Source organism: Colletotrichum destructivum, chromosome 1 (assembly GCF_034447905.1).
Source record: "Colletotrichum destructivum chromosome 1, complete sequence".
In the NCBI taxonomy this organism is placed as follows: domain Eukaryota; kingdom Fungi; phylum Ascomycota; class Sordariomycetes; order Glomerellales; family Glomerellaceae; genus Colletotrichum; species Colletotrichum destructivum.
Genome location: NC_085896.1, coordinates 3872070 through 3894207, shown reverse-complemented (window position 1 = coordinate 3894207; position 22138 = coordinate 3872070). Strand labels below are relative to the sequence as shown.

The 22138-nt window shown below is 57.4% G+C and overlaps 5 protein-coding genes across 5 annotated transcripts; 3 read left to right on the top strand and 2 right to left on the bottom strand.

Annotated features, from left to right (window-relative positions):
* Window positions 1-46: 46 nt before the first annotated feature.
* On the bottom strand, window positions 47-5818 carry CDEST_01169 (Putative ATPase family AAA domain-containing protein ATAD2). The gene is made up of 4 exons (XM_062917328.1): window positions 5572-5818; window positions 2403-5437; window positions 2073-2351; window positions 47-2020 (listed from the first exon to the last, which is right to left on the bottom strand). The coding sequence occupies exons 2-4, from the start codon at window positions 5301-5303 to the stop codon at window positions 344-346; spliced, it is 4857 nt and encodes a 1618-aa protein (XP_062773379.1). The 5' UTR covers window positions 5304-5437; window positions 5572-5818; the 3' UTR covers window positions 47-343.
* A 1715-nt stretch (window positions 5819-7533) lies between these two features.
* On the top strand, window positions 7534-8052 carry CDEST_01168 (uncharacterized protein). The gene has a single exon (XM_062917327.1). The coding sequence runs from the start codon at window positions 7726-7728 to the stop codon at window positions 7984-7986; it is 261 nt and encodes an 86-aa protein (XP_062773378.1). The 5' UTR covers window positions 7534-7725; the 3' UTR covers window positions 7987-8052.
* A 1-nt stretch (window position 8053) lies between these two features.
* On the top strand, window positions 8054-9092 carry CDEST_01167 (uncharacterized protein). Its single transcript, XM_062917326.1, has one exon. It carries the CDS (start codon window positions 8078-8080, stop codon window positions 8384-8386), a length of 309 nt encoding a protein of 102 aa, XP_062773377.1. The 5' UTR covers window positions 8054-8077; the 3' UTR covers window positions 8387-9092.
* A 1-nt stretch (window position 9093) lies between these two features.
* CDEST_01166 (Putative alpha carbonic anhydrase domain, carbonic anhydrase, alpha-class) lies at window positions 9094-13007 on the bottom strand. Its single transcript, XM_062917325.1, has 2 exons — window positions 10119-13007; window positions 9094-10030 (listed from the first exon to the last, which is right to left on the bottom strand). The coding sequence occupies exons 1-2, from the start codon at window positions 10597-10599 to the stop codon at window positions 9642-9644; spliced, it is 870 nt and encodes a 289-aa protein (XP_062773376.1). The 5' UTR covers window positions 10600-13007; the 3' UTR covers window positions 9094-9641.
* Window position 13008: 1 nt separating this feature from the next.
* CDEST_01165 (uncharacterized protein) lies at window positions 13009-15974 on the top strand. The gene has a single exon (XM_062917324.1). The coding sequence runs from the start codon at window positions 15468-15470 to the stop codon at window positions 15852-15854; it is 387 nt and encodes a 128-aa protein (XP_062773375.1). The 5' UTR covers window positions 13009-15467; the 3' UTR covers window positions 15855-15974.
* The last annotated feature ends 6164 nt before the right edge of the window (window positions 15975-22138 follow it).

The window sequence follows — 22138 nt, the reverse complement described above, 5'->3', positions numbered from 1 at the left end:
CTGCGGGACATACCTCTTCACTCGCTGACATTTCAGGGACGCTCGTCATGGATATGCGATTTTGTCTATTTCCTATCCCATGCTACGCAAGTAGGATGCGGCTGTGCTCGATATAATGGACTTCATCACAAGAAAGTAAAAGTGTGCCCCGTCGCTCACGAACTAGACCGTTTCCGTTTCCCCTTCTCTACCCTCCCTGCCCAGCCTTGCTCTTCACCATGCCGGATGAAAAGAGGGGAAAAGGCCGGGCCGTAGAAAACAAAGACGACAAAAAAAAAGACCAAGGAGAATGTACTGTGTTTACAATTCGTATTATCCTTCATCCCCTCCAATTCCTTTCCGCTCATGACCCCTGGCTCTGTTGGAACAGCCCCTGGATACTCTCGATATCGCTGATTGTCTCGTTGAACACATTCGTCAGGTCGCTAAGAACCTTCATACGATTCCACTCGTGTCTCGTGTTCCAGATCTCGTCCATGAGCTCCCGGTTGATCTGCTCCAGCTGTTCAATGGTGCAGCCCGAGGTCCTCTCGGTCAGTTCGTCGAGGAACTGCGTAACCTGACCCTCGTGTATAACAGGCTGCTGTTGCGAGGAGGACGAGCCAGAGTTTCTGATGTCGTCACTGGTGGACTCGTTGAGGATGTTGACCAAAGGCATGGCATGCTTAGAGTCTCCTGAGCTTCTCGACTTATTAGGTGACGATGTTTGACTGCCGGGAGGGCGGATGACCCCACGCGCCATACCGTGGGCCTGAGAGTGTGGCCAAGGATCGTCACTCGAAGTAGCTTGGCTCACACCGCCCATGCCCGCGGGTATCTGAGTGTCTTGCAGCTGCGAAGTGTCTCCCTGACTGGATTGATCGGGATGAAACCCGTTCGTTGCTTGAGTGCTCCACTTGTCTGTCGATCTTTCCGATGGATCTGACGTCTTCGTGGTGGAAGCGTCGTTCATGATCGCAGAAGGCGACATCCCGGGGGGGACTGTTGTGATAACGGATCTCTGGGACACCTGGGTGGTCCCCGTTGTCGCGCCTGTTGTCAGATTCGCTTGCTGCGGCCATTGCGACGGTGGCTGCATAGAGCTGTCTTGTGTCGTATCGTCGTCGACACCGCTCATCTGCACGTCACTCAGCCTGGAGGGTTCCGGTCCTCCGTTGCTCGGCTGCTGAATTTCGGCGGCGGCGTCGCCAGGCGCTGGGCTCATGAGCTGGAAGCGAGCCATTGCATGGGCAGACCCGGGAATGCGCTCGCCCAGCGTAACAGGACCTTGAGAGTCGCTGTCGTTACCACCGGCTACATCGGTCTGCATGCGGTCGACGACGGACTGCAAGGCCTTTCTCTTCCGCTCCTTCTCGGCCGCAGCCTTGGCGCGTTGCAGTTGTCTCTGGTGCAATGCCTCCCAGTCCACGGTGCTCGTGTTGCCCTCAATAGTGGCGACGTCAACCTCGACGTTGCTGACGAGCTCGTTCGCCTTGAGAGTTCTCTCCTTGTCGCCAATGTTTTTGGAATCCTTCGCGAGAGACTTTATGTCTCGGAGGAAGTCCTTGGGTCGGCAGTAAAAGCCGTTCGACAACCGTTCCTCGATGGTTGTGGTCTCCAGGTTGTAGAAAGTCTTGCCAGTGGCTGTCTCGCGCAGCACGTCATCACCGTACTTGTCCTTGACGATTTCAAAAGGACGGTCCTCGGCGCCCACGATGTCAGGGCGAACGTAGTTGGGATCCATTTCGAGGAACAAGTACTCCAGCTGCGCAGGGGTGATCACCGGCTGCCTGAACTTTTTGTACTTTCTGTTGATTTGGTCCATGATGGGCTGCAGCTGCACCTTCAAGATGTTGAGGAGCTGGTGGTCGCGCTTCTGCATGGCCTTGACTTCTTCCTTGGTGGGTACCTTTGGCGGCGGCGGCGGGGCAACGGGTAGCTGTTCCAGAACTCTCTTCTTTCGGTTGGCGGGATCGGGAAAGTCGGCCGGACTCTTCCGAACGTGCTCGACAATGGCGGCGAAGTATTCTCGTCGGTTGGACTGTCCCAAGTCAGCATAGCTACATGTCAATGGTTCTCGTAAGAATACTCACATGCATCGGCCGCTCGATCTGCAGCCGGTTCTTGCGAGAAAAGGAGAAAAGTTCTCGCACGAGATCCGGGGCAAGACTCTCCCCTGGCTCGTACTCCGCCGTTGCAAGCACCAGGATGGGATCCGTGGGCGGAATGGACTTGAGCATGGCCTTGAAGGTGATGAAAGGCAGCGTGTCCTTCATGGCGGCATACCACGAGTCGATGCTGGGGATGTAGATGACACTGGGCTTGTGCCTCTTGACCTCGGTGAAGAGGCTGACAATGACCTGTTCCATGGGCTACAAGACGTTAGCTGAGGTGATACCGGTTGGTTGTGTTACATCACTTACCCGCCCGTCGCCAAGCAAGTTGGGAAGGCCAAAATTCTGGACCTGCACGCCTTCGAAATAGTGCAGCAGAGCAGACGAAAGGTAGCTCTGGCCCATGCCCGAAAAGCCATGGATTAGGAACCGTGGGCGGAAGATGCGGGAACGCTCAAACTCTTGGTGCAGAGCCTCACGTCCGAACCCCTGGTCCTCGTCGTCAAATTGCTCGTACATGGCCTCTTCCAGCGCTGTCAGCTTCTTTTTGCGAGGGAGTACCTCGTCCAACGCCTTCTTGATCGACCCGAACTGGTCCCGCAGCAGCGGCTCGACGCCTTTAGGCAATGGAGCTGCGCCGGTGCCCGCAGATCTCTCGGACGAGGGGATCATTTTCTTGATGGACAGCATGAAGTCGGTCGCATGGATGCTGATGTTGTCTGGGTTGACAATGAGCTTATCCTTAGACGAGTAGACCTGCGGGTAGGTTCGCTGAATAGCATTGAGGGCAGCTTCTGTGCAAAGGGCTCGAAGATCAGCACCGCCGTAACCCTTGGTGTTCTCGGCCAGCTGTTGTTTGAACGGCTCCGAGAGGCCCCAGTCTTTGGTATGGATTTCAAGGATCGACTTTCGACCGGCCACATCGGGGAGTGGGAAGTAAAATTCGCGGTCGAATCTGCCGGGTCTTCTCAAGGCTGGGTCGATGTTGTCAGGACGATTGGTGGCACCGATGACAATAACCTGACCGCGGCCGTCCATACCGTCCATCAGGGCCAGGAGAGTCGACACGATGGAGGCATGAATCTGTTCCTGCTTGCTGGAGCGCACAGGTGCCAGACCGTCGATTTCGTCAAAAAAGATGATGCTTGGCTGTGTCCTTCTGGCCTCTTCGAAGAGCAGACGCAGCTGCTTCTCTGCCTCGCCAACCCATTTGCTCAGGGCATCGGCACCCTTTCTCATGTAAAAGGTAATTTTGCGACCGCCAATGCCGACCGAGTTGGCAAGGGCACGGGCTAAAAGAGTTTTACCAGTTCCGGGTGGACCGTGGAAAAGGACGCCTCGAGGCGGCGTGACGTGAAACTTCTGGAAGAGCTCTGGGTACAGAAGGGGGAGCTGCACCATCTCCTTCAGCTGATCAATGTGACCTTGGAGGCCACCGACGTGATTGAAATCGACGGTCAAGTCGACTCCGAGAGGATCGGCGTCTGCCAGAGCCTTCTGGTTCTTGATCTTGCCAACGTTCGGGGTCGCGCCGACGCCCGCGTCTCCGCCCAAAGGCTGTGCGAGACCCGGGAGGAGTCCGGCCGGGGCGGCGGCCGAAGTAGGTGTCATGCCCACATTGCCGGCTGCGCCCGAGCGTTGGCCCATCTCGTCGTCACTGCTGTCAGAATCGACGCCTCCAGCAGCACCTGCACCCCAAGGTCCAGTGAGAAGCGACCCGGCACCACCGCCTCCTCCAAAGGGGCCAAAGGTGGTGTTAAGAGCACGATCCCATGATTGAGTGGCGCCTCCGCGGCCGCCGCGACGACGCGCGGGAGTTGGGGCGGGGTCTTCGGCGTCTTCTTCAAGGTTGACGGCGGAGAGGGGCGGCATGAAGTAGTTCATCGGCTTTGCGGCCGCTCTGCGTCGCTTCGAAGCCGTTTCCTGGTAAATAATGGCGGGCGAGGGACGTCGAGTCCGGCGGGAGCGAGAGTCCTGTCGAAGCTCGTGCAGCTCCTCGGCCAGTTCGTCCTGGTCCAGCTCGACTTCCTCAGCCGACTCAGCGCCTCGGCGCGAGCTGCGGGTGGATCGACCCTTGGGCTTGGCGGCCGCCCTACCGCGCGGAGCCGGGCTGTCGAAATCACCGTCGTCACCGTCACCAGAATCCTTTTTGGGCGACTCGGACATGTGGGCTTCTTCTTCTGCCGACTCTTCGCCGGGCTCGAAATCGCTACTCGGCTCTTGGACGGATTTTGACTTTCGAAGCCCGTTCCGGCGAGTTAGGCGTCGTTTGGGACCATCGTCTTCGGCCCCGCGTTTCGCGTCGGCGTCCGGCTCGGCGGTCCCAGCCGCAGAGCCACTTCCTCTTTTGGCCCGCGTCCGCCGTGTAATTGGACCCTCATCCTCCTCGTCGTCCTCGTCCACAACAACGTCGACGGCCGCCGCTTGCTCGGTCGATTCTTTGACATCCTCCATCTCGGTGTCCTTAATCTCGGCAACTGCTTCTTCAACATCGCCGGCCAACTCGTCTACGTCGGCATCGTCTACGCGGGGACCACTGCTCTCCTGGGTCGCCTCTTCGATTGTCTCAGGTCCCTTCTTAAGTCCCTTAATTGAGCGGGAAGACCGAGTCCGGGCAAAGGCCTCGGGGCTTCTAGATCGCGAGGCAGGGCGTGAATGTTTGCCGGAGTTGGTCAACTCAACATGCTCTTCGCCAAGCTCTTCTGTTCGGGCACGAGTTGATCGCCTCGTGACCGGTGCAGCAGGAGCAGGTGTTGAGGCAGTCTTTGGCACCTTGAGCTTGATCAATAAGCTGTCTTTTTTCTTGGGCTTTGGCAAATCTTCCGATAGGACATCGTCCGATTCTTCGGCATCCTCAGATTCTTCGTCATCACTCTCCTTGTAGCTATTGTGCTTCGTCGCGGCCTTTCTTGCACGACGACCGGCCGCATTGACAGGCGCGTTCACTTCTTCGTCTTCTTCTTCTTCCGAGACAAACGAGCCCTCGTCCTGGCTGTCGGAGACGTCGTCATCATCGTCATCCTCGATGTCTGACCCATTGTATCGGTTGGCGCGTCGCCGGCCCCCGGCGCTCCTCTGGATTTTGGGTCCGCGCGATCGCTTTTTGCTGCGGACGGCAGGTGCCTCGGCGCCGGGCTCGAAGTTCTCGTCATCGGAATCCGATTTATTAGGATCGAAGTCCTCGATTTCGCGCTTGCGTTTCGACGGCATCGTGACTTGAAACCGGTGGGAGGGGGGCTTCCAGAGGTGGGCGCGATTGGGTTGGGTTGGTTTGGCCGCTCTCGCGTCTTCTGATTGTTATGCACGTCGGAGAGCTACTGCTGCCTGGGTATCGCGAAGCAAGTCTGATTAGGTAATGTCAGCATCGACAAGCAGAAAACAACTATTACAAGTGAAGGCCTTTGGGCAGGGAAATGACATTGAGGTTCTTCTGTATCGCGGCTACTGAGAAGTTGGGAGCATGGAAGGAAGGCCGTACCTGCGTCTTAGCGCTCAGGGAGTATGGTGTGCAAGGACAACGGAGGGCGTCAGGTATTGGTGGTCGTACGGCAAGCCGCCATTGGAGGCTGATCAATCCAAGCGTAGAAGAAAATGATGGTTGGCCTGGGTTTTGGCGACGACTGTCGCTGACGATATTGCACGGCGAGATATGATACTGCCGCCGGCTGGTGATGAGATCGGTTTCGCTGAAAAATCGCTGTTGCGCGTAGTTGCGCGCCGTTCACTAGGTTGGGGTGGGTGAGGAAGGACGAGAATCAGTCGAGTGGGTCTCACGTGCAGCTTCCACCAGCCACAAATGGTCCGAGCGCTCGGTACCCTTAGGCTGCAAGACTGCCGTCTTGGGCCTGTCAGATCCATCTTTCCGCGATTTTAATGGAACACATCGGGGGGTCCTCATTCGCGTTGGGTCTTGCATCTTCAACTCGGCATAGGCATTTGGACCTGAGGCAGTCTCGCGAAGGGCTTTCGACATTCTCCCGTCGACGAACAGTCAGCGGCTCTGTCGCCCGATGTTCGTCTCGACCTACCGGAAAGTCTGAGGCATGTCAACCGCCCTACAAGGATTGACGGTGTTCATCCGCGCACGAGGTTTAAAAAAGTCGGGCCCGGGGTAAGTGGGTGACGAGTGTCCACCACAACTTGTCGCATCATCGTGGCCGCAGTACCACTCGAAGAAGGACGTAGACTGGTATTACTCAGACGAAAGTGCGACAGCGTCCTATGTTGCCAGAGGAGACACAGGTCAGACAGTCGACGCCGGCGTATCGACCTTTTTGGGGGTGCAAAAAGTCGCGGCGCATAGACGAGCCAAACATCGAACGATCAACGGCAATGATGTCATTTCTCCAGTGTCCATCTTTGTCGGGCCACGACATGCTTTCATTTAGCGACGGTTGTCGTTGAAGGCTCACAACGGAGGCTTTGGTAGTCTCCGAGCTTGGACGTGTCGGGCGCCGAACACATCCGCAGCGACTGCATCGAAAATCCAGTTGCAGCAGGCCGGAAAATTGCCATCATCTTCAGAAACACCATCTTCACGTCGGCCCAAGTTCAAGCTTCACCAATTCGACCCTTCCATCAGCCCTACGACTCCGAATCTGGGGTAACCCGTAAGCTTAGGTTCCGGGACGCCAAGGTCAGGAACGTGGCTGTGGCTGGTGCCGGGGGCTTGCTTATGTGGGTATGCGGTTATGCCTTACGGCCTGAGCATTATCGGTGTTCCCGATTGAGCAGGCAGCAAGATAACGGAGCGTCACGTGTCACGGCGCCGAGAGCCCGCAAAAGACGCTAAACCTTCGGCGTCGTCCGAACATGCGGGACGGGAATGACTAAACCAACGCAGCTGACGACGCTGACGACGCTGCCGTGCCGAGAAACCGTTTCATTCGCCGACACCGAGAGTCGCCCGTGGTCACGAGACAACTTCATGTGATGCATGCATACACGGTCGCTATCTCGCGTCCGTCATTGCGCTGTCGAACGAATGAGAGGCTCCTAGGATCAAGTACACCTGTAACTTCCCGTTTCGGCAAACATTGACTGGCCTCAAACCCATCATCCATCCATTGCACCGGTTTTTGAGGCCGTCACGAAACGATCAGCCCAGGGCGCAGATCCCCGCGTAAAATCAGCCATTGGCGTCGTACGGATGCGGAACAAGCAAACAAGAGGCACACAAGGGAGCCACCTGCTGCAACATCTGCCTTACGAGGCCAGTCCCACCCGCGGCTCGCATTCGCAAGTTCGGTCATATCGATGGGGTCACCGTGTCCAGCTTACCGGCCTCATGTGGGTCCATCCTCGACCGGCAACCCGGCCAAATCGGCCAAGCGACCAGTCGGGGCACAGCATTCCTAGACCACCGAGCCCCATGGCGCCGCCAATCCGTGCCGACCAAGCGGTTGACAGCATGGGCCAAGAACCAGCAGCCGTGCAGCCGCATCTGGCTTCGACGAGCCCTTCAAGCATTTAAGGACGGGTCCTCTCCCCTCTGGTCTGGAAGAGTCTATCTCTGTCCTCCTCAATCCATCGATCATCTGCAATTGAACTCTTGTATCAACTTCCAAAGACAGAAAGTTTGGGAGAAAACGAACGAGCAAGCAAACTTCACGCTCAACCTTACACGCACACAATGCCTTCCCACACCACCAACTTCGACGTCCCCCGCCCCAAGAGCAGCCGCGCCGGCTCCGACGCCAGCTCCTCCATCTCCACAGACTCCTTCACCACCAGAAGGGCTGTTTCGACGGACTCCCCGCGCCCGTCCAAGCGCAAGTCCTCGAACTCACAGACTGTCAACGTCTACACTCACTGCGGTCGTCACAGCTCCCAGTTCCTGTTCGGCGGCCGCTCGTTCAGCGACATGGCCCGCCACATCTTCAAGCGGGACTAAGTCGGCGGTTTTGTTTCTTGTTTGTCGCGTTTGTGTGCGTGGTGCGTGTGTAAGTGTTGTCCTAGGGGAGGCATACGTCATACGTGAAGAAATGTTTCCCCCAGATGGAGAACACCGCTGCCAGACACGCCACTCGGCAATCAATGTGCCGTCGTCCCCGTTTGCCGTCGCCGCGCGGTCGGCCGGGCCGCGCGCCCCCGCCAAGGATCGTATCGATTCGGGGCATCCGATGGCCCCACAAGGCTCGAAGAACACCGGCACGCGGCTTCCGGCGCCAAGCGGAGACTCACGGAAAAACCAACCCCCCCCCCCCCCCTGGGCCATCCGGATTCCGCCGTCCCCATCCGTGCTATCGCTCTGTGCAAAAACCAAAAGTCCGCAGAGTGAAGGTGTGCGATGAGAGATGCGGAGTAGTCTACGCGCGACTCGACTCGCGAGTCCTCCCGATGCCAAGACAGAGGGAGCATTGCCAGTTCCAAGAGTCCCGTCACGCAAGACAAGACTTGGACAAGACCTGGAGCACACATCCACTTCAGCGCTCCACAACGCCGCCGCACACAGTCCACACCCAATCCTCCTGTTCCCCTCCCCTCCCCCCTCCTGGCGTCTTGGCGAGTTCATAGCGGCGAGTAGATGAATGAGCTTGAATTGTGCCAAGTGAAAACAAAAACCGTTGAACATGGGGCCACGACCAGGGGGGAGCCAATCAGACAATTGCTTTGTCAACCTCGTTCCCCCTCATCGCAATTGGACATGGGGGGGAGGCTCTCGACTTATCATCTCCCTCTCTTTTACCGCCTCTTCCAATTGGATACTTTAACGGCCTGTCTGGGGTTTACACTACGCCGCCGCAATGCGGAGAATTGGAGGGGATGGTGAGGACTGGACGGGGTCCCATGAGCGTGACATCGCTCCGGTCAACATCCGGTGTGCTTTTTCCCCTTCTTGTTCGGGCTGTGTTCTGCAGGCAAAGCCGCCGTCCGCTTCTTGATCGGCGAAAAAGAAATAATGAATCGCGGGCTGAAGGCCGTCGTTGTCTGACGGAGAAGCGGGCGGACAAAGCAATAGCCGGGACCCCCTTTCCCCCCCTCCCCCCTGGTTCTCCGCGAAGACAATCCGGGAAAGGAGGCGCTCTGGGATGGTGGGATTTTCTCTTGGCATGGTTGGGCACGCAATCTTGCGGTACCGTGGATTCTCAAGCTGTCGAGAATGACAGATGACAGACATGCCCATGGCGTTTGTAGGACGATAGATACCATTTGGCTTGGATAATATCAATTAGATCACACTATCGTGCGTATTTGGAAGTCTTTGTGATTATTCTACTATGTTTGCCGAGGGTCTGCTCTCCTGGCTCCTCCAGATAGCAGATAGCAGATGGCAGGTACTGCGAACCAATCTCTCTCCGCCTCGCTCCATCTCCATTTCGGGATATGATCTCATATGTGCAGATTATGTACTCAACTCGACCAGCCCCCCTTCTTTGTCTTTTGACTCGTTCCTCCCCACGTCTATGTATGCAGGTTCGTACGTATGCTGCCCCCTCACCAACGCCAGATAAACAAAATCCGTGCCTCTGGAAGATCCACAAGCCAAAAATCCCTGCGCCTTTGGCACCCCATGTCAGCGACTCATCTCCAGAGAACCAAGACGCCTCATGCGGAAAGTGCGTTGAGCGTGATCCTCGAGTGTTCCAGCAGATTCCTCTGGCCAGGGACGTTCTGCGTGTAGCGGGCGTTGAACTTCATGATCTTCTTGGCGGCGCGGTAGGTGACGTCGTCGACGCGCAGCGGCTCGGCAACGACGTTCCAGGCGATGCCCTCGGAGCAGGGCGGCGTCGTCAGAGAGCCGTCGTACTGGTACACGTCCGAATGCTCGAGCACGGTGCGGAGCTCGCAGAAGCTGAGGGGGCCGGTCTCGGCGTGCGAGCCGGGCTCCTCGACCTCGTCGAGGTGGGCGAAGACGTTCTTGAGGAACGACGAGGGGGCGCTGTTGTCGACCTCGATGAGGAACCCGAGGACGGAGTTGCTGGGGCCCGAGGAGTCTAAGGGGGAGGTGTGTCAGGTTCCGCAATCTTGACCTTTCTTGAGGTGAGGGAGATGGGGCGAGGGTGTGTGGGGAGGGGGACTCACTCTTCAACTGCTCGGCGTCGGCCTCAAAGACAAAGTGCACCTCCATGGGGAAGTACTCGCTCTCGACGCGGTGCTCGCTCGGGGTGTGGAAGTGGAACTGCTTCAGGTGGAACTTCCTCCCGTGCCTCGTGAGGGTGCCGTTCTGGGCGACGACCTCGAGCGTGCTGCCGAGGTTCTCGAATTCGGCGCCGTCGAGCAGGTCAGGCACGTCGAAGCCCAGGCTCGTGCCGGGGACGAGCGTGGCCGAGGTGTCGTTGAGGTTGATGGGGCTCTGCTGGCTGCCGGTGGCGCACTTTATGCTCTGGTTGCTGTGGGCGTGCCAGTTGAGGGGCCCTGTGAGGTCGTTGTAGTCGAACGTTGCGACGTCGACACCGCCCTCATCGCGGGCCGTCAGGCCGTGGCTTCGGGCGTAGAGGGATGTGCGGTGGTGGCAGATGGCCGACGCTAGGGTGGCGAAGGGGAGGAGAAGAGAGGACTTCATGATTTGTTTGGTTTGGTGTAAGTGAGATGAGCGAGTGGGTGACGGGGAGAGGGAGGAGGGATATAGAGAGATGAGCAGAAAAGAGGATAGAGCTCAGGCAGACGAAAACAGCATCTCACGAAGGTGCAGAAGCGCGGGGGGGGAGGCGCCTCTTTATCTTCCTTCCTCGATCTCCAGGGCAGATCTTGTCAGATCGAAGCACATGGGCTAGCACCGGCACCTGGCACAGCCCGGGGCAAACGTGCCCAGAGTCCAAAGGTGAGAGGAACATGGTACATCAGCGGGCGTCATCTCGCGAGGTTGGGAGTTACAAAGGACGGGGAAGTCAGGTGTAGGGAGATGGGGCGGATGGAGCTACACTCCATACATCCATACGGCGGTACTATAAGCCCATGCCTGCATGACTGGTGACCCTGGGTACCAGTCCCAGTTTGCCCCTCCCCTCCGCGAGAACGAGGTACGCGAACGGCAAAGGGAAGAGATGTTCCACGCCCCTGGGCCAAGCTGACCAGGGTGTTTGATGACGGTGAGCTATTGGGCCAGTTAGGCGAGGGTTCTCGAGGTGAAAAGAGCCCACTGGGGCCAGCTTCTCCCCAAATCGCCAAGAAACGACAATCAAAAACGAACCCAAGAAGGAGGGGAAGGGGGGTGGGTGTTACGGTGCGTTGAAGGACGGATATGCGTGAGGAAACAAAAAGAGTTGTTCTGGTCAAAGAGATGTAAGAGTTGCAGAACGAGATGACAGGCAGAGAGACAATGGAACGCCATTGAAGAAACAGCAACCTCATGACAACCATCGAGAAGTTCGGGAACAGAGAGGCTTGCATGGCGGAGCCGAGGCGGCGGCGGCGGCCACAGGTTTCGAGACAAGCGTACGGCAAGATGGCTGCGTTGAAGAAAAGGGTCAAGTAAGCAACGAGGCTCGGGCTACGTGCCTGTTCCTGAGCGGACGCCGTAGTTGTTCCTGACAAAGGCGCTCTCGGTGTAAGGTAGTTGGTTGACCTTGCATTATTCTGTTGGATGAAAAGGTCAAGACATGCATATGTGTAAGCAACTTGCAAATAGCCCGGTATAGACTATTTATGTCTCAAACATCGGTGTGCTGACCACAGCAGGAGGAGCGAGTGGGCTTTGGTTCAGTCAGCAACCTCAGATAGGAAGAATAGATCATGAGCACAGCCAGACAGAATCCGCCCGACCAAGTGAGGTGTCCAGAATGCTCACCGGCCGACCGGTCAACCGCGGCCTAGAGGACCTTGAGTGAGGTAAGCGATGGCGTCCCGGCGACTCACAGCCTCCATTGTCCCCGATCTACCTACCACTAGATGATTGGACAAACTCCTATCAGGCGATGCTGCGCCACCCGCGACGGGGCTGCCTACAGCTGACATGTAGGGGCAATATCAAGCTGGAGGACCTGTCTATATGCATATATTGTCGAGACAAATGCAACGGACCCGGCGATAGCATCAAAAGAATGAACTATCGACCTCCGTGGCGGGCGAAGCTGTGAGCCACTTGCATGCTGGCCACCTCGCCGAATGACGGTGTTTGAGAGGACGGCGACCTTGTGCTCGCGTGACGACCGATTCGAGTGCATCGTGTCACGGGATGAAAATCTCGGGAGACACCCATTGTGACAGCCGCCGCCCGGGGGGTAGAGAGAGAGAGAGAGAGAGAGAGAGAGAGAGAGACGGACGGACGGTGAAGTACAACACCCCAGACAAGCGTGGTGTTTGCTTTGCTACTAGAGACAAGCTTACTGAGTGAGTCCAGACCTTTTTTTTTCCCCTCTTCCTCCATTGTGGAACTTGGCGAGGACCCCGCTACTCCCCCCTTGTTCCCCTCCCCCATCATTTTTTCCCTCTCTTTTCTTTCGTTCTCTGTCTTGGCGGGGTGCAGCTAGCAGCTTGAACCCAGAATCCCCTCGACCCGTTGAACGCCAACCGGCTGGGCGCTGGGCGGTTGCGGGGGGGGGCCGTTTCTCGCCCCTCTTCCTCGAGCCGACGAGGCCCGGGAAATTCTCGAGCCACTGCATGGGGACGGCCAAGCCCAGGCTGGGGCAGGAGAGGGGGGGGGAAAGAGATGGGGTTGAGAGTGGAAAGACGTACGATGATCGCTCAGAGATACGTGGCCAAGGCGGTCCTTTTGCGAAGTGGTCGTCTGCAATTGCGTTGAGACATTTTTGTTCCATCAGCCAAAAGGCGGTTTAAAACGAAGGTTGTTGTTTTTTTGCTGCTTGAAGACCAAGTCCTGGTCCGGGTCTTTTAGACTTTCGAGGTTAAACCAACGTCGATCGGCAAGCAACAGCCGACACAGTGGAGAAGAAAGAAGAAGAAGACGAAGAAGAAGACGAAGAAGAAGACGAAGAAGAAGACGAAGAAGAAGAAGAAGAAGAACAAGACGATATCCTCCACCCTCTCATGATCTCATCTCAGTCCAGCCGAACGAATAGAGGTTGGCAGGCTGGAGACTGGTTTCCGACTAATACCACCGCATCGGCTCCATCGAGATCAAATCCGATAAAGCTACCCGCCAGGCCATCAACCCCCCTCCCCTCCAGTCTTCTTGGCATTGATCTCATCGCGTCCGCGGTGCGTGAATTTCTCTTTCCAGGTGCTCTGTAGTCTAGATAACCGGCCATGTTCGACGCCCGCACTTGTGGCCCTGGGACCCATGGTGTTGGTGGCATATTTCCGAATCGGCCAATGCGGCCTGTATGCCCTCTGCCGCATCCCCGCCGTTTCGTTAGGGCCAAGACGATGGCGAGCGACGCCGGGGCAGCTCCTCGTCAGCAAAAGAGTCTCCCTCCACGTACTTGTGCCTCACAACCTGGCGACCTGGCGACCTGGACCCCTAGAGTCCTCGTCGTAGACGGGCCAAGTCGTCCAGATGACTCTCGATCCCTGCCGATCACCGTTGCCAACCCGGGCCACTCTTGTATACGGGGCGCCAGGAGATGCCGATCGAACAGGAGACTGTGGCAAAGGCTCAACGGTTGATGGTAGAAAAAAAGGGGGCTCATTACATCAGGCCCGTCTCGAGCGCTTGGCACGTAGGGGATTTGTGAGCAAACTCGCTTCGTAAAGAGGTTCGATGCCCAGACTGCGCGGGCGCGTCAGAAACCAAACAGGACAAACTCATATAGCACGCGGTCAAACAATCAATGCTTCAAAGGTGTTCACCAGCACGACTGTTCCGCTCAGTCTGCCCCCTCCCCCCTAAAGCAGAGTAGTCGGAGACACAAAAGCCCCCCAAGTTACCTCGTCCAGACAAACTCGCCCAGAGCTACCAGCGTTTCCCGCGTCTGCAACCAGCTACATCGCGGCAGACGAAAGACTCCCGTGACGGCCGTGACAGTGGCCATGACCGGGGCTGGGGCTCGAGTCGCACTCGGGCACGGGCACGAGGGTTTGCAGGATGTCAACACGTTATTTGCACGCGTGCGTCGGGAGGTGATCGCGGGCTTCCGCATGGGAACCTTGGCTCGTGGAGCGGCTCGAGACGACGTAGGTGAGTTGCAGTTCGATGTCCCCTCTGACCGTGGTTCTGGGTTGAATTCGAGGCGGCCAGACGATCTGTCTTGAGTCCTCGAGAGATGACGGGAGGTATGTTTGTTCGCCTTGCTGCCTTAAGTGGAAGGAAGGGCCGCCTCGTCTCCGTCACTCGAGTAGTCACGAACTCGAGTTGTATTATCGCCCGTCACCTAGAAAGCCGTTGCCGGATCGTGTCATCTTCGAGAGACTACTGCTTGGGATGTCGTCAACCGGCGTTTGCTCTCAGGCACCGCCTCGCGAGGACTACAACTTGACGTTGTCGCATCGGTCCTGCTCTCCAGTTCCAGCAATATGGGCTGTACACGCCAAAACACATTCCGCCTTGCCGCTGTGGTGTGTTTAAACGAACGGTCACGCTCTGACGTTACTGACCGCGACCGAGGGAACCCCAATAGGTCATGCTGGTTGGCGTCTCGTCCTCAAGTAGTCGAGTCCCAAACGCTGAATAACTGTGGCTTGTATCTTGGGAGCTCACAATCTCCCCCGGGGCCCCTTGCCGCGAGGGACTATCCATCTTCAGGCAAGGTCACCAGCCTCACTGACCCTGCTGGGCAAGCCAACGGAAAGGCTTTTCCTTTGCCCTAGAAACCCCCCTCATGGTCCAGAAGCCTCCCTCGAGAAACAGCACAGACTCTCAACCCGTGAACCGTCTAGAAAGTGCTGCTAGTTGGGCAACCTGGGGTCACGCGTGTCTGGCTCAGGCCAGAGGCAGCAACATCCGCCTCGGAAAAGGTCTGCTGAGGTTGCAATCCCCTGAGCCAGTGCGTCAGTTATCGGTCCCATGAATCGCAACAATCACAACCATCGCGGCCGCGCCCATTCGGTAGCGTCATTCTCTTCCCCTCGGAAAGCGTTTGCAGTGTGTCTCGAGACAGCCACTCGGCATCCTCTGAGGCATCGCCGTGGTCCCTGTCCGTAATTGCCTACTGTTGTCCGCCAGCTCTGTCGCGGCCTCTGATTCCTTAGCTCGTGGTATCGACTGGGTGAACAGACAGTATGAGGACAGCACGCCCTATGATGTCACTGGACTACTCTCAGAAAAGCACGAATAGCAGAGAGAAAGAAAGAGGGACTGGAATCACCAGTCGATACTCAGGTTGGACATATGTCTCCTGCATCAGACCGTGAGACGGAAGACTCTATGAACCTACCTAACGATGGTCTTGCTAACCAGCAAAGTTTGCTATGTCGAGCAGCTTTCGAGCAGCGTCTGGCAGGCTCTAGATCCTATAAACGTCGTGAGATACATCATTCGGGGAGGACCGTAGGTAGAACCGCGAAACCGCTTGGCCTTCACGCTCGTCGGCATGCATGACGGGAGTGGTCGACCGTCGGCGGGTCATCCGCATGCTTGCTTCCCTTGCTCAGTCCCAGGCCGACCACCTCCGCCGGGATCGGATACTCGCTGCCAACGCCAACCGGCGACGAAGCCAGCCTGCCGGCGGACGACCCGCCCCGCAAAAACCGGATCGACGCCGAAACTCTCCGGCCGCCGGCGGACGAGCGTGGGTTACCGGGTCGCGTGCACCCGCGCGCACTCTTGACCCATCGGGTAGCATCCTGTCTTCCTCACCACCCATCGCCACAGCCACGCTCGGGATAGACCGCGTCGTCACCTCGCACGGCATGAGAAGCTCCAAGAAAGGCGTTACGCCCCCGTCGGAAACCCAACCCCCTCCCTCCGCCTCACCCGGCTGACCGCCTCGCATATTTTCCCTTCCGCAGCCGCATACGGCGTGACATCCCATCCATCGGGTTCGGACGCGGTGACACCTGTGCTCCTCTTGCCCTCCCCACCCCGTCTTTTTTTCGTCCCACATAGATGAGAGACGGAATTTGCCAAAGAGCACTCTTCTTCGTGGAACGTCACTTCCCTTCGGGAGAGGCAAGACTCTTGAGGCTGGGCGGTCAGCCCCAGGGCGACGGGTCGCCCGTGTCGGACGCGATCTCGAAGACACAGGTCATACGGTGTGTTTGTATGTGTGTGTATGACGAGGCACTGCAGCTGGTCGCGTACCGGGGTGGACCGGAACACCGTCTCGCAGCCGGCTGGAGTGTGACGACCGACCACTTACACCCGGCTTGGTCTCTCGGAACGAGTGACGCTGCCGAAGTCTGGATGAAGACTCCGAAGGGGCGGTGGGCAGAAACAAAATAGAGAAAGAGAGAGAGAGACAGACAGACAGAAATGTAGAAAGGGCGGTGGTGGCTCCATCTGCAAAGCAACGCTACATTCCAAATGCTCTTGTCAAGTGGCTCATGTGAGTCTTCCATCATTGGAAGGTCGTCCCGGCGGTGGGAGCGCCTGCGTTGCAATATTGAGCACGGTATCGCTTTTCCAAGGCTTTTTCGCTCCCACGTAGTGTGGTATGACCGGTCTAAAGTCCAACCGTCGACGGCACCCCGTGAGCGGGGAATAACAGAGCGTCTTAAGACCTCAACGGCGGGGGTCCTCGTCCAAGAACGGGTTCCGTCCTAAGAGTCGGTGGAAGATAGGGCCCCAACGGGGGGAGGGGGCTTCCGATTCGGGACCTAGGCCGTGTGCCGTGCCGTATCGGGTGGGGTTTCTGGTCGAGGCGGACTTCCCAGAATGGCGGACCATTGGACCGGGATGTTTGGATCTGTTACCTATTCAGGGGGGGAGGAGGCGGGGGGGGCTCTTTTTACCACTTGGGAGAGGCAGGCCGCGTTACGGTGCCGTTCAAGTGTATCTACGAGATGTTGGGGGGCCGTGGGGATCGGAGGAAAGACGGACGTGGCGCGCGGCCGCTTCATCTCGGCCCTGCTACCGTTTCCAACCATGAAAACTACCTGTGTATTTGGCAGCTCTCGCTGCTCCTTTTCTCCTTGTTTTCCGTCTTCGATTTTGTCTTTCTTATTCATTTCTTTCGGGGTTTAGTCCCAAGTCGGCGCACGTTTCTTGGTTTGACCGACCCTCGCTAATCGGCTCGCGGAAGGACTGCGGCCGTGTTTGTGTATGTGTGTGCGTGTGTGTGTGTGCTTGTGCGTGTCATGCTCCGGCGCTACCATCTCTTGCCCTTACAAAGATGAGAGACCGAGTCTCCCATGGACCATGGGAGACGAGTTACGAAAAAGAGTGCGGGGGCTCCCGGCTCACCGCAAGTGATCTGTCATCCGGGAATAGGGACGTCCTCGTCAGTCTGACAGACCCCTCAGGAGGGGCTCTCGGGAATACGACCACTGCCACGGGGGGTGGGTGGAGGAGGAATCAGGATGAGCAGCAGGATGGGCAGCAAGATGGGCAGCAGGATGGGGCCCTGCAAGATATCACTAGCATGGCGTGCTTGCGTGCCTCTGCTGCCTCTCTCTGCCCTGCATCGCCTAGTCGTCACTTGCAGCGCCTGGGTTACGCCTTTCTGCAGCTAGAACTTACTTCGAAGCACAACCCAGCGCTCTTGTTCCTCTCTCTCTCTCTCTCTCTCTCTCTCTCTCTCTCTTCGCGTCCCTTCTCTAAGGCCATCTGCAATATAGTCGCACAGGGCCCGCCAGGACGGACAACGGACGGGCGTCGTCTCTGGTTGAGTGATCGCCGCCCGTCATCGCGCCGCGATAGGCCGTCCGTGCGATGGCGTTTGTGGGTTATCGCGCCGTGATGGTTGGGATGCTGGCCGACCGGGACGCACGACACGACGACGCCACGCTACATAGAAACCCACAGTCTTTTTTTGAATCGTGGGGCCGACGATGCAAGATGCTGTGCAAGTTGCGTCCGGGGAGCGACCCAGTCCCCCCCCGGCCCCTTTTATTTTTATTTTAATTATTTTCTTTCTTTCCTTTCTGCGACCGAGGACGTGCCTTGTGATTATGGCACTGGGCGTCCATGGCTTGCGGCGCAAATCTTTGTGTGGAGGGGGGATTTATGGTCAGGCAGGTCGGGGCGGTGACAGCTCTCGACAATTTCCACATCTCGCCTGTGAGCACGGTGGAAGAGCGCTGGCCAAACAACCGATGTTGGAGCTCGTGAAGTGTAGACTCTACTGACGGTTGTTGGGTGACGGGACGGCCACTGGACCTGGAGATGGCGAGGCGCGGACATATCGTCGACTGTCGGCGGCTCTCGAGTCATTCTCCCGCGGTTTGCTCGGCCAAGAGACCCTGAGGTCCCGCCACTTGCTCGCCTCAAAATGCAGTGCATTATTCCAGGGACTCGGGGATGTCGTCTCGTTGGCTGCTCCATCAGAATCCCGAAGCGATCACTGCCGAGTTGGAGGTGGCCCGCGGGTACCACGAAGATCACGATAGGACAATCTCCACCCCAGATGGGCCACCCGCCCTAACAATATCAACCCTCTCCCGAGTCCCACGCCTGTCGAGGAGAGAATGAGGTTTGCCTTACTCGAGATCCAGGAAACTACGTGCGGATACACTAGTATACATCACTTTGGCACAGGGACCCCCTCCGGGGCATCTGTGCAAGGCGCGCGTGTCCGTCTGTCGAGGGCTGTTTGAATCCGGGGTGAATCTGAGAATCGCGTCGATCTCCTCACCCCGCAGGGCCTGAGCTGCACGAGTTGTGCGTGAAGCCGCAGCGTTGCAGCGGTTGGCATCTGAGGGTGCCATGTGGCGACCAATAATGGCTCACGATTGATTCCCCGCATCGAAGGAGATGCATCGAGGGATTCGAGGTCACCTTTGAACCGAGAGTCTGAGAGAGCAAGAAAAGAGAGGAGGAAAAAGAAACCACTGAGTCCTTCCGTTGTTATTGCCCGTGCGGCCGCGCCATCGTGTCTTATTGGCGTTGTTGGTGGCGTGTGGACGGACGCGCTGGCGAGCAAGGATTTGTCTCTCGGACTCAGACTCAGATTCAAACTCAGACTCTTCGTCTCTCAGACTTTCCCCCCTCCTCTCAGCGTTGGAAAGAAGAAGAATAAGAAAAGAAGAGAAAAGAAAGCCTCGAGGTGCTAGATGAGTGAGTAGTAGTATTGAGATTGGAACGGCCGAGCGCTTGATACCCGCATGGGCTAGTCCAGACGTTGAGGGCCCAAGAAGGACACCCAACCCCCGTCTTCCCCTCGCCAATCGAATAGTTCGAGAACGTAGAGGAAAAACATCGACCTAAGGCAGGGAAGTTGCTGGACGGAGTGTCGTCGTGAGTCTGGATCACTCAATCGACGGGGTGGGGGGAGGGGCTGTAGAAGCCATTCTTGCTTCGGGATACTCAGCGAATGGGCGAATGACACCACTCGACTCTCGAGACGCTCCGTGGCACATTTTTTTCATGGTCGAACGTCGAGTGCCGAGACACGCCTCAACCACGGCAGATGACGTTTCTTTTGAAGCTGCAACGAACGACCTGGCGTCTTGGGTCAATTGGGGATTCGTCGGGTCACCGGCCACAAATAATAAGAGGCGTTTGGTTTCGCAGAAAACCGGCCGGCTTGGCGGTCCCGAATGCTTCGCTTCGCCCAATCTTGTTGAGAGAGATGCTCGCGTCATCAAGATCGAGATCGAGAGATTTTAAGGGCAGACTCGCATTGTGGATGGGGTCTCTCTCTCTCTCTCTCTCTCTCTCGCTCTCTGCGCCTAGCGTAGGTGATCTTGTTTGTCCCCATCCCCTCCCCACTGCCGACACCCAGCGTCAAGGTAGCATCGTGACATGGGGTCTGGCACCGACGAGGAAGCTTCGCCGTTTAGGTCCGGTGAAGTCGAGGATGGATGATTCGAGGGTGATTCGCGGAGGGTTTGCTCCAGAATTGTGTGCGAGTGAGAGACCACTCCGCAGGAAGCACCCGAAACTCTGTCGATGATGGCCCCCCCCCCCCTACCGTCTGAAACCGCGAGGAACGGACGAGATGAACCTCGATGCATCTGCAGGGCTCAACTCTGTTTCTCCCGTCCACCAACAGACGCGGCTGTCATTCGACCTCGGGGCAGAATTTATTTTTGATGACATGGAGCTGTGTGTACGTAGTACCTGTCACGGCCAAAGCCCCCCCAATGGCCATGTATTGCCCTCCGCGAAAGTATCGGCGTTTGGGACGGCCGTTTCAAGCCAGACGGCGGCTCGTTTCCAACGAGATTTTGGGCCTGTTGTAATCTGGCGAGTGTATGGGTTGCAGCACCCGCGAGAGCCGGCTGCTTTCTTCCCCTTCGGACGATGTCATCCGTGGGTATCGCCGCGAGCGTGGAGCTGGCCGACTTTTGTCATTAGCCCGGGGAATCTAGTCGGTCACCCGCAGACAAGCACTTGACGCCCGTCAGCTGCTTGCCTCCCATCGTCCTTCAATCTTGTTCGACGCCGCTCACGATCTCCAACTCGGCCATCACCTGACCCTGAGCGCTGTCTTCAGCGGTCCCTCACGCTTGGGTGCATTGCAGTCACCACCCACGAGAAGGAAGGGGGGACATGGGCGCGCATCATCCAAAGTGCTCCCCGGGTATCCGTACTCCGCAGCCGACACGGCCCAATCTCTCCGGATCAATGCAAGAATGATCGGCCCTCGAAAGCCCATAACGTCTTTGGGGGGAGAGGGAGCAGGAAATAGCCAGCGCCGAAGGCCCCGCAGGGCTGAACTGTTAGCGTGTATCACTCACTGTCCGTCCGTCCAGGTCAGGTGATGGAAGACTGTAGTGAGTAGGTTGTGTGCTACACGCAAAGAACAGGATAGAAGATGGGTGCGGTGGGCTGTAAATTGGTTGCAACGGGGCCCACCCATCCCCTGTACATCATGCTGGTGGGGGGGGCCGTCTCTGAAGTCTGTGCCATTGTGTTTGTTGCTAGGAAGTGGGAGCCTTTCATTTCCAAGGCATGAGATTCAAGCGGAAGGGGCCAGGGGGGGAAAGCTCGTGTGCGGAGTCGTTGGTTGGGGGGGATGGGGACGGCCAAGGGGTTTCTCCGGCCAGATTATATCAAGTACATCGTACAACTTGCTTATGTGCGCGGATGCTGTCTATTTGCCACGAATTTGCCGTCCCTCACCGGGCCTTACCGGGCCTCACCGGGCCTCACCGACACCTTCACTTTGTGCAGAAGACGCCCGCCTAGCTACGTTCTCTATGCGAACCAGGCTGGCCAGTGAGATGCGTGATTGTGTCCCCAGGTTTGAAGTTATTTATTTCCCTTCCCGCGCTAGACCCGGCACGAAAAAAGATGCTTTACAGATGATTGCTTGCTTGCTTGCTTGCTTGCTTGCTTGCAGCAGCTTGCTTGCGACGGCACCACACATCCATCCCATCGGCAGGGGCACCGGAAAGTTGTAGGGGGCCGCAACGCCGCAACGCCGCCAAAAGCGATCAGGACCCGTTGGCAAGCATGCCAGCCCCCGCTAGCCTGCTAGCGTTGCGCCCACCAGTCCCATCAGTCCACCAGTCCACCACCAGCACCCATACCCGTTTACCGTTGATTGTTGTCGACCTTGGCCCGCTTTCGGCCTGTAGGAATCTCGTGTATGCTTGTCGTGGCGGTCGTCGCGCTCGTGCTTGTGTGTCGTCGCCACTCGCGGTACGAGATGGATTGTATGTTTCCGTACTCTGTACAGCTACCAAGTGGACCGGGCGTCGTTGCCGCCCCTTTGCATCCAAGTGTTGATGAGTCCCACGTACCGCATACCTCGACTGTCTCTCGTTTTCTTTCTCTCTCTCTGTCTCTCTCTCTCTCCTCTACCGCTCGCATCTGTATCTCGTGTGCCTACTACCGACGACCCGTTGGGTCGCTGGTCGCTAATCCAACCTGTCGTGTGGACCCCTAGCTGATCTTTCGCCGCCGTCGACTAAATATAGGTCTTCAGGGCTCGTACGCGAACGAGAGAGAAGACGATCGAGGAGTCAAGAATGAAGAAGGACAAGGACAAGAGGCGGCAGCGAGGTTATGAGCAAAGCGACTCTAGTGCGCGAGCCCCTAGTAAGCCGATGGTGAATCGGATCCAAGTGTCGTTGGGCTGCAGCCAACGTCATAAAGGCTGGCTCCTATTGCCGTCGGAGCCCATCTCCTGCAGATCCTTGGGTTGGTACGCGTACTGTAA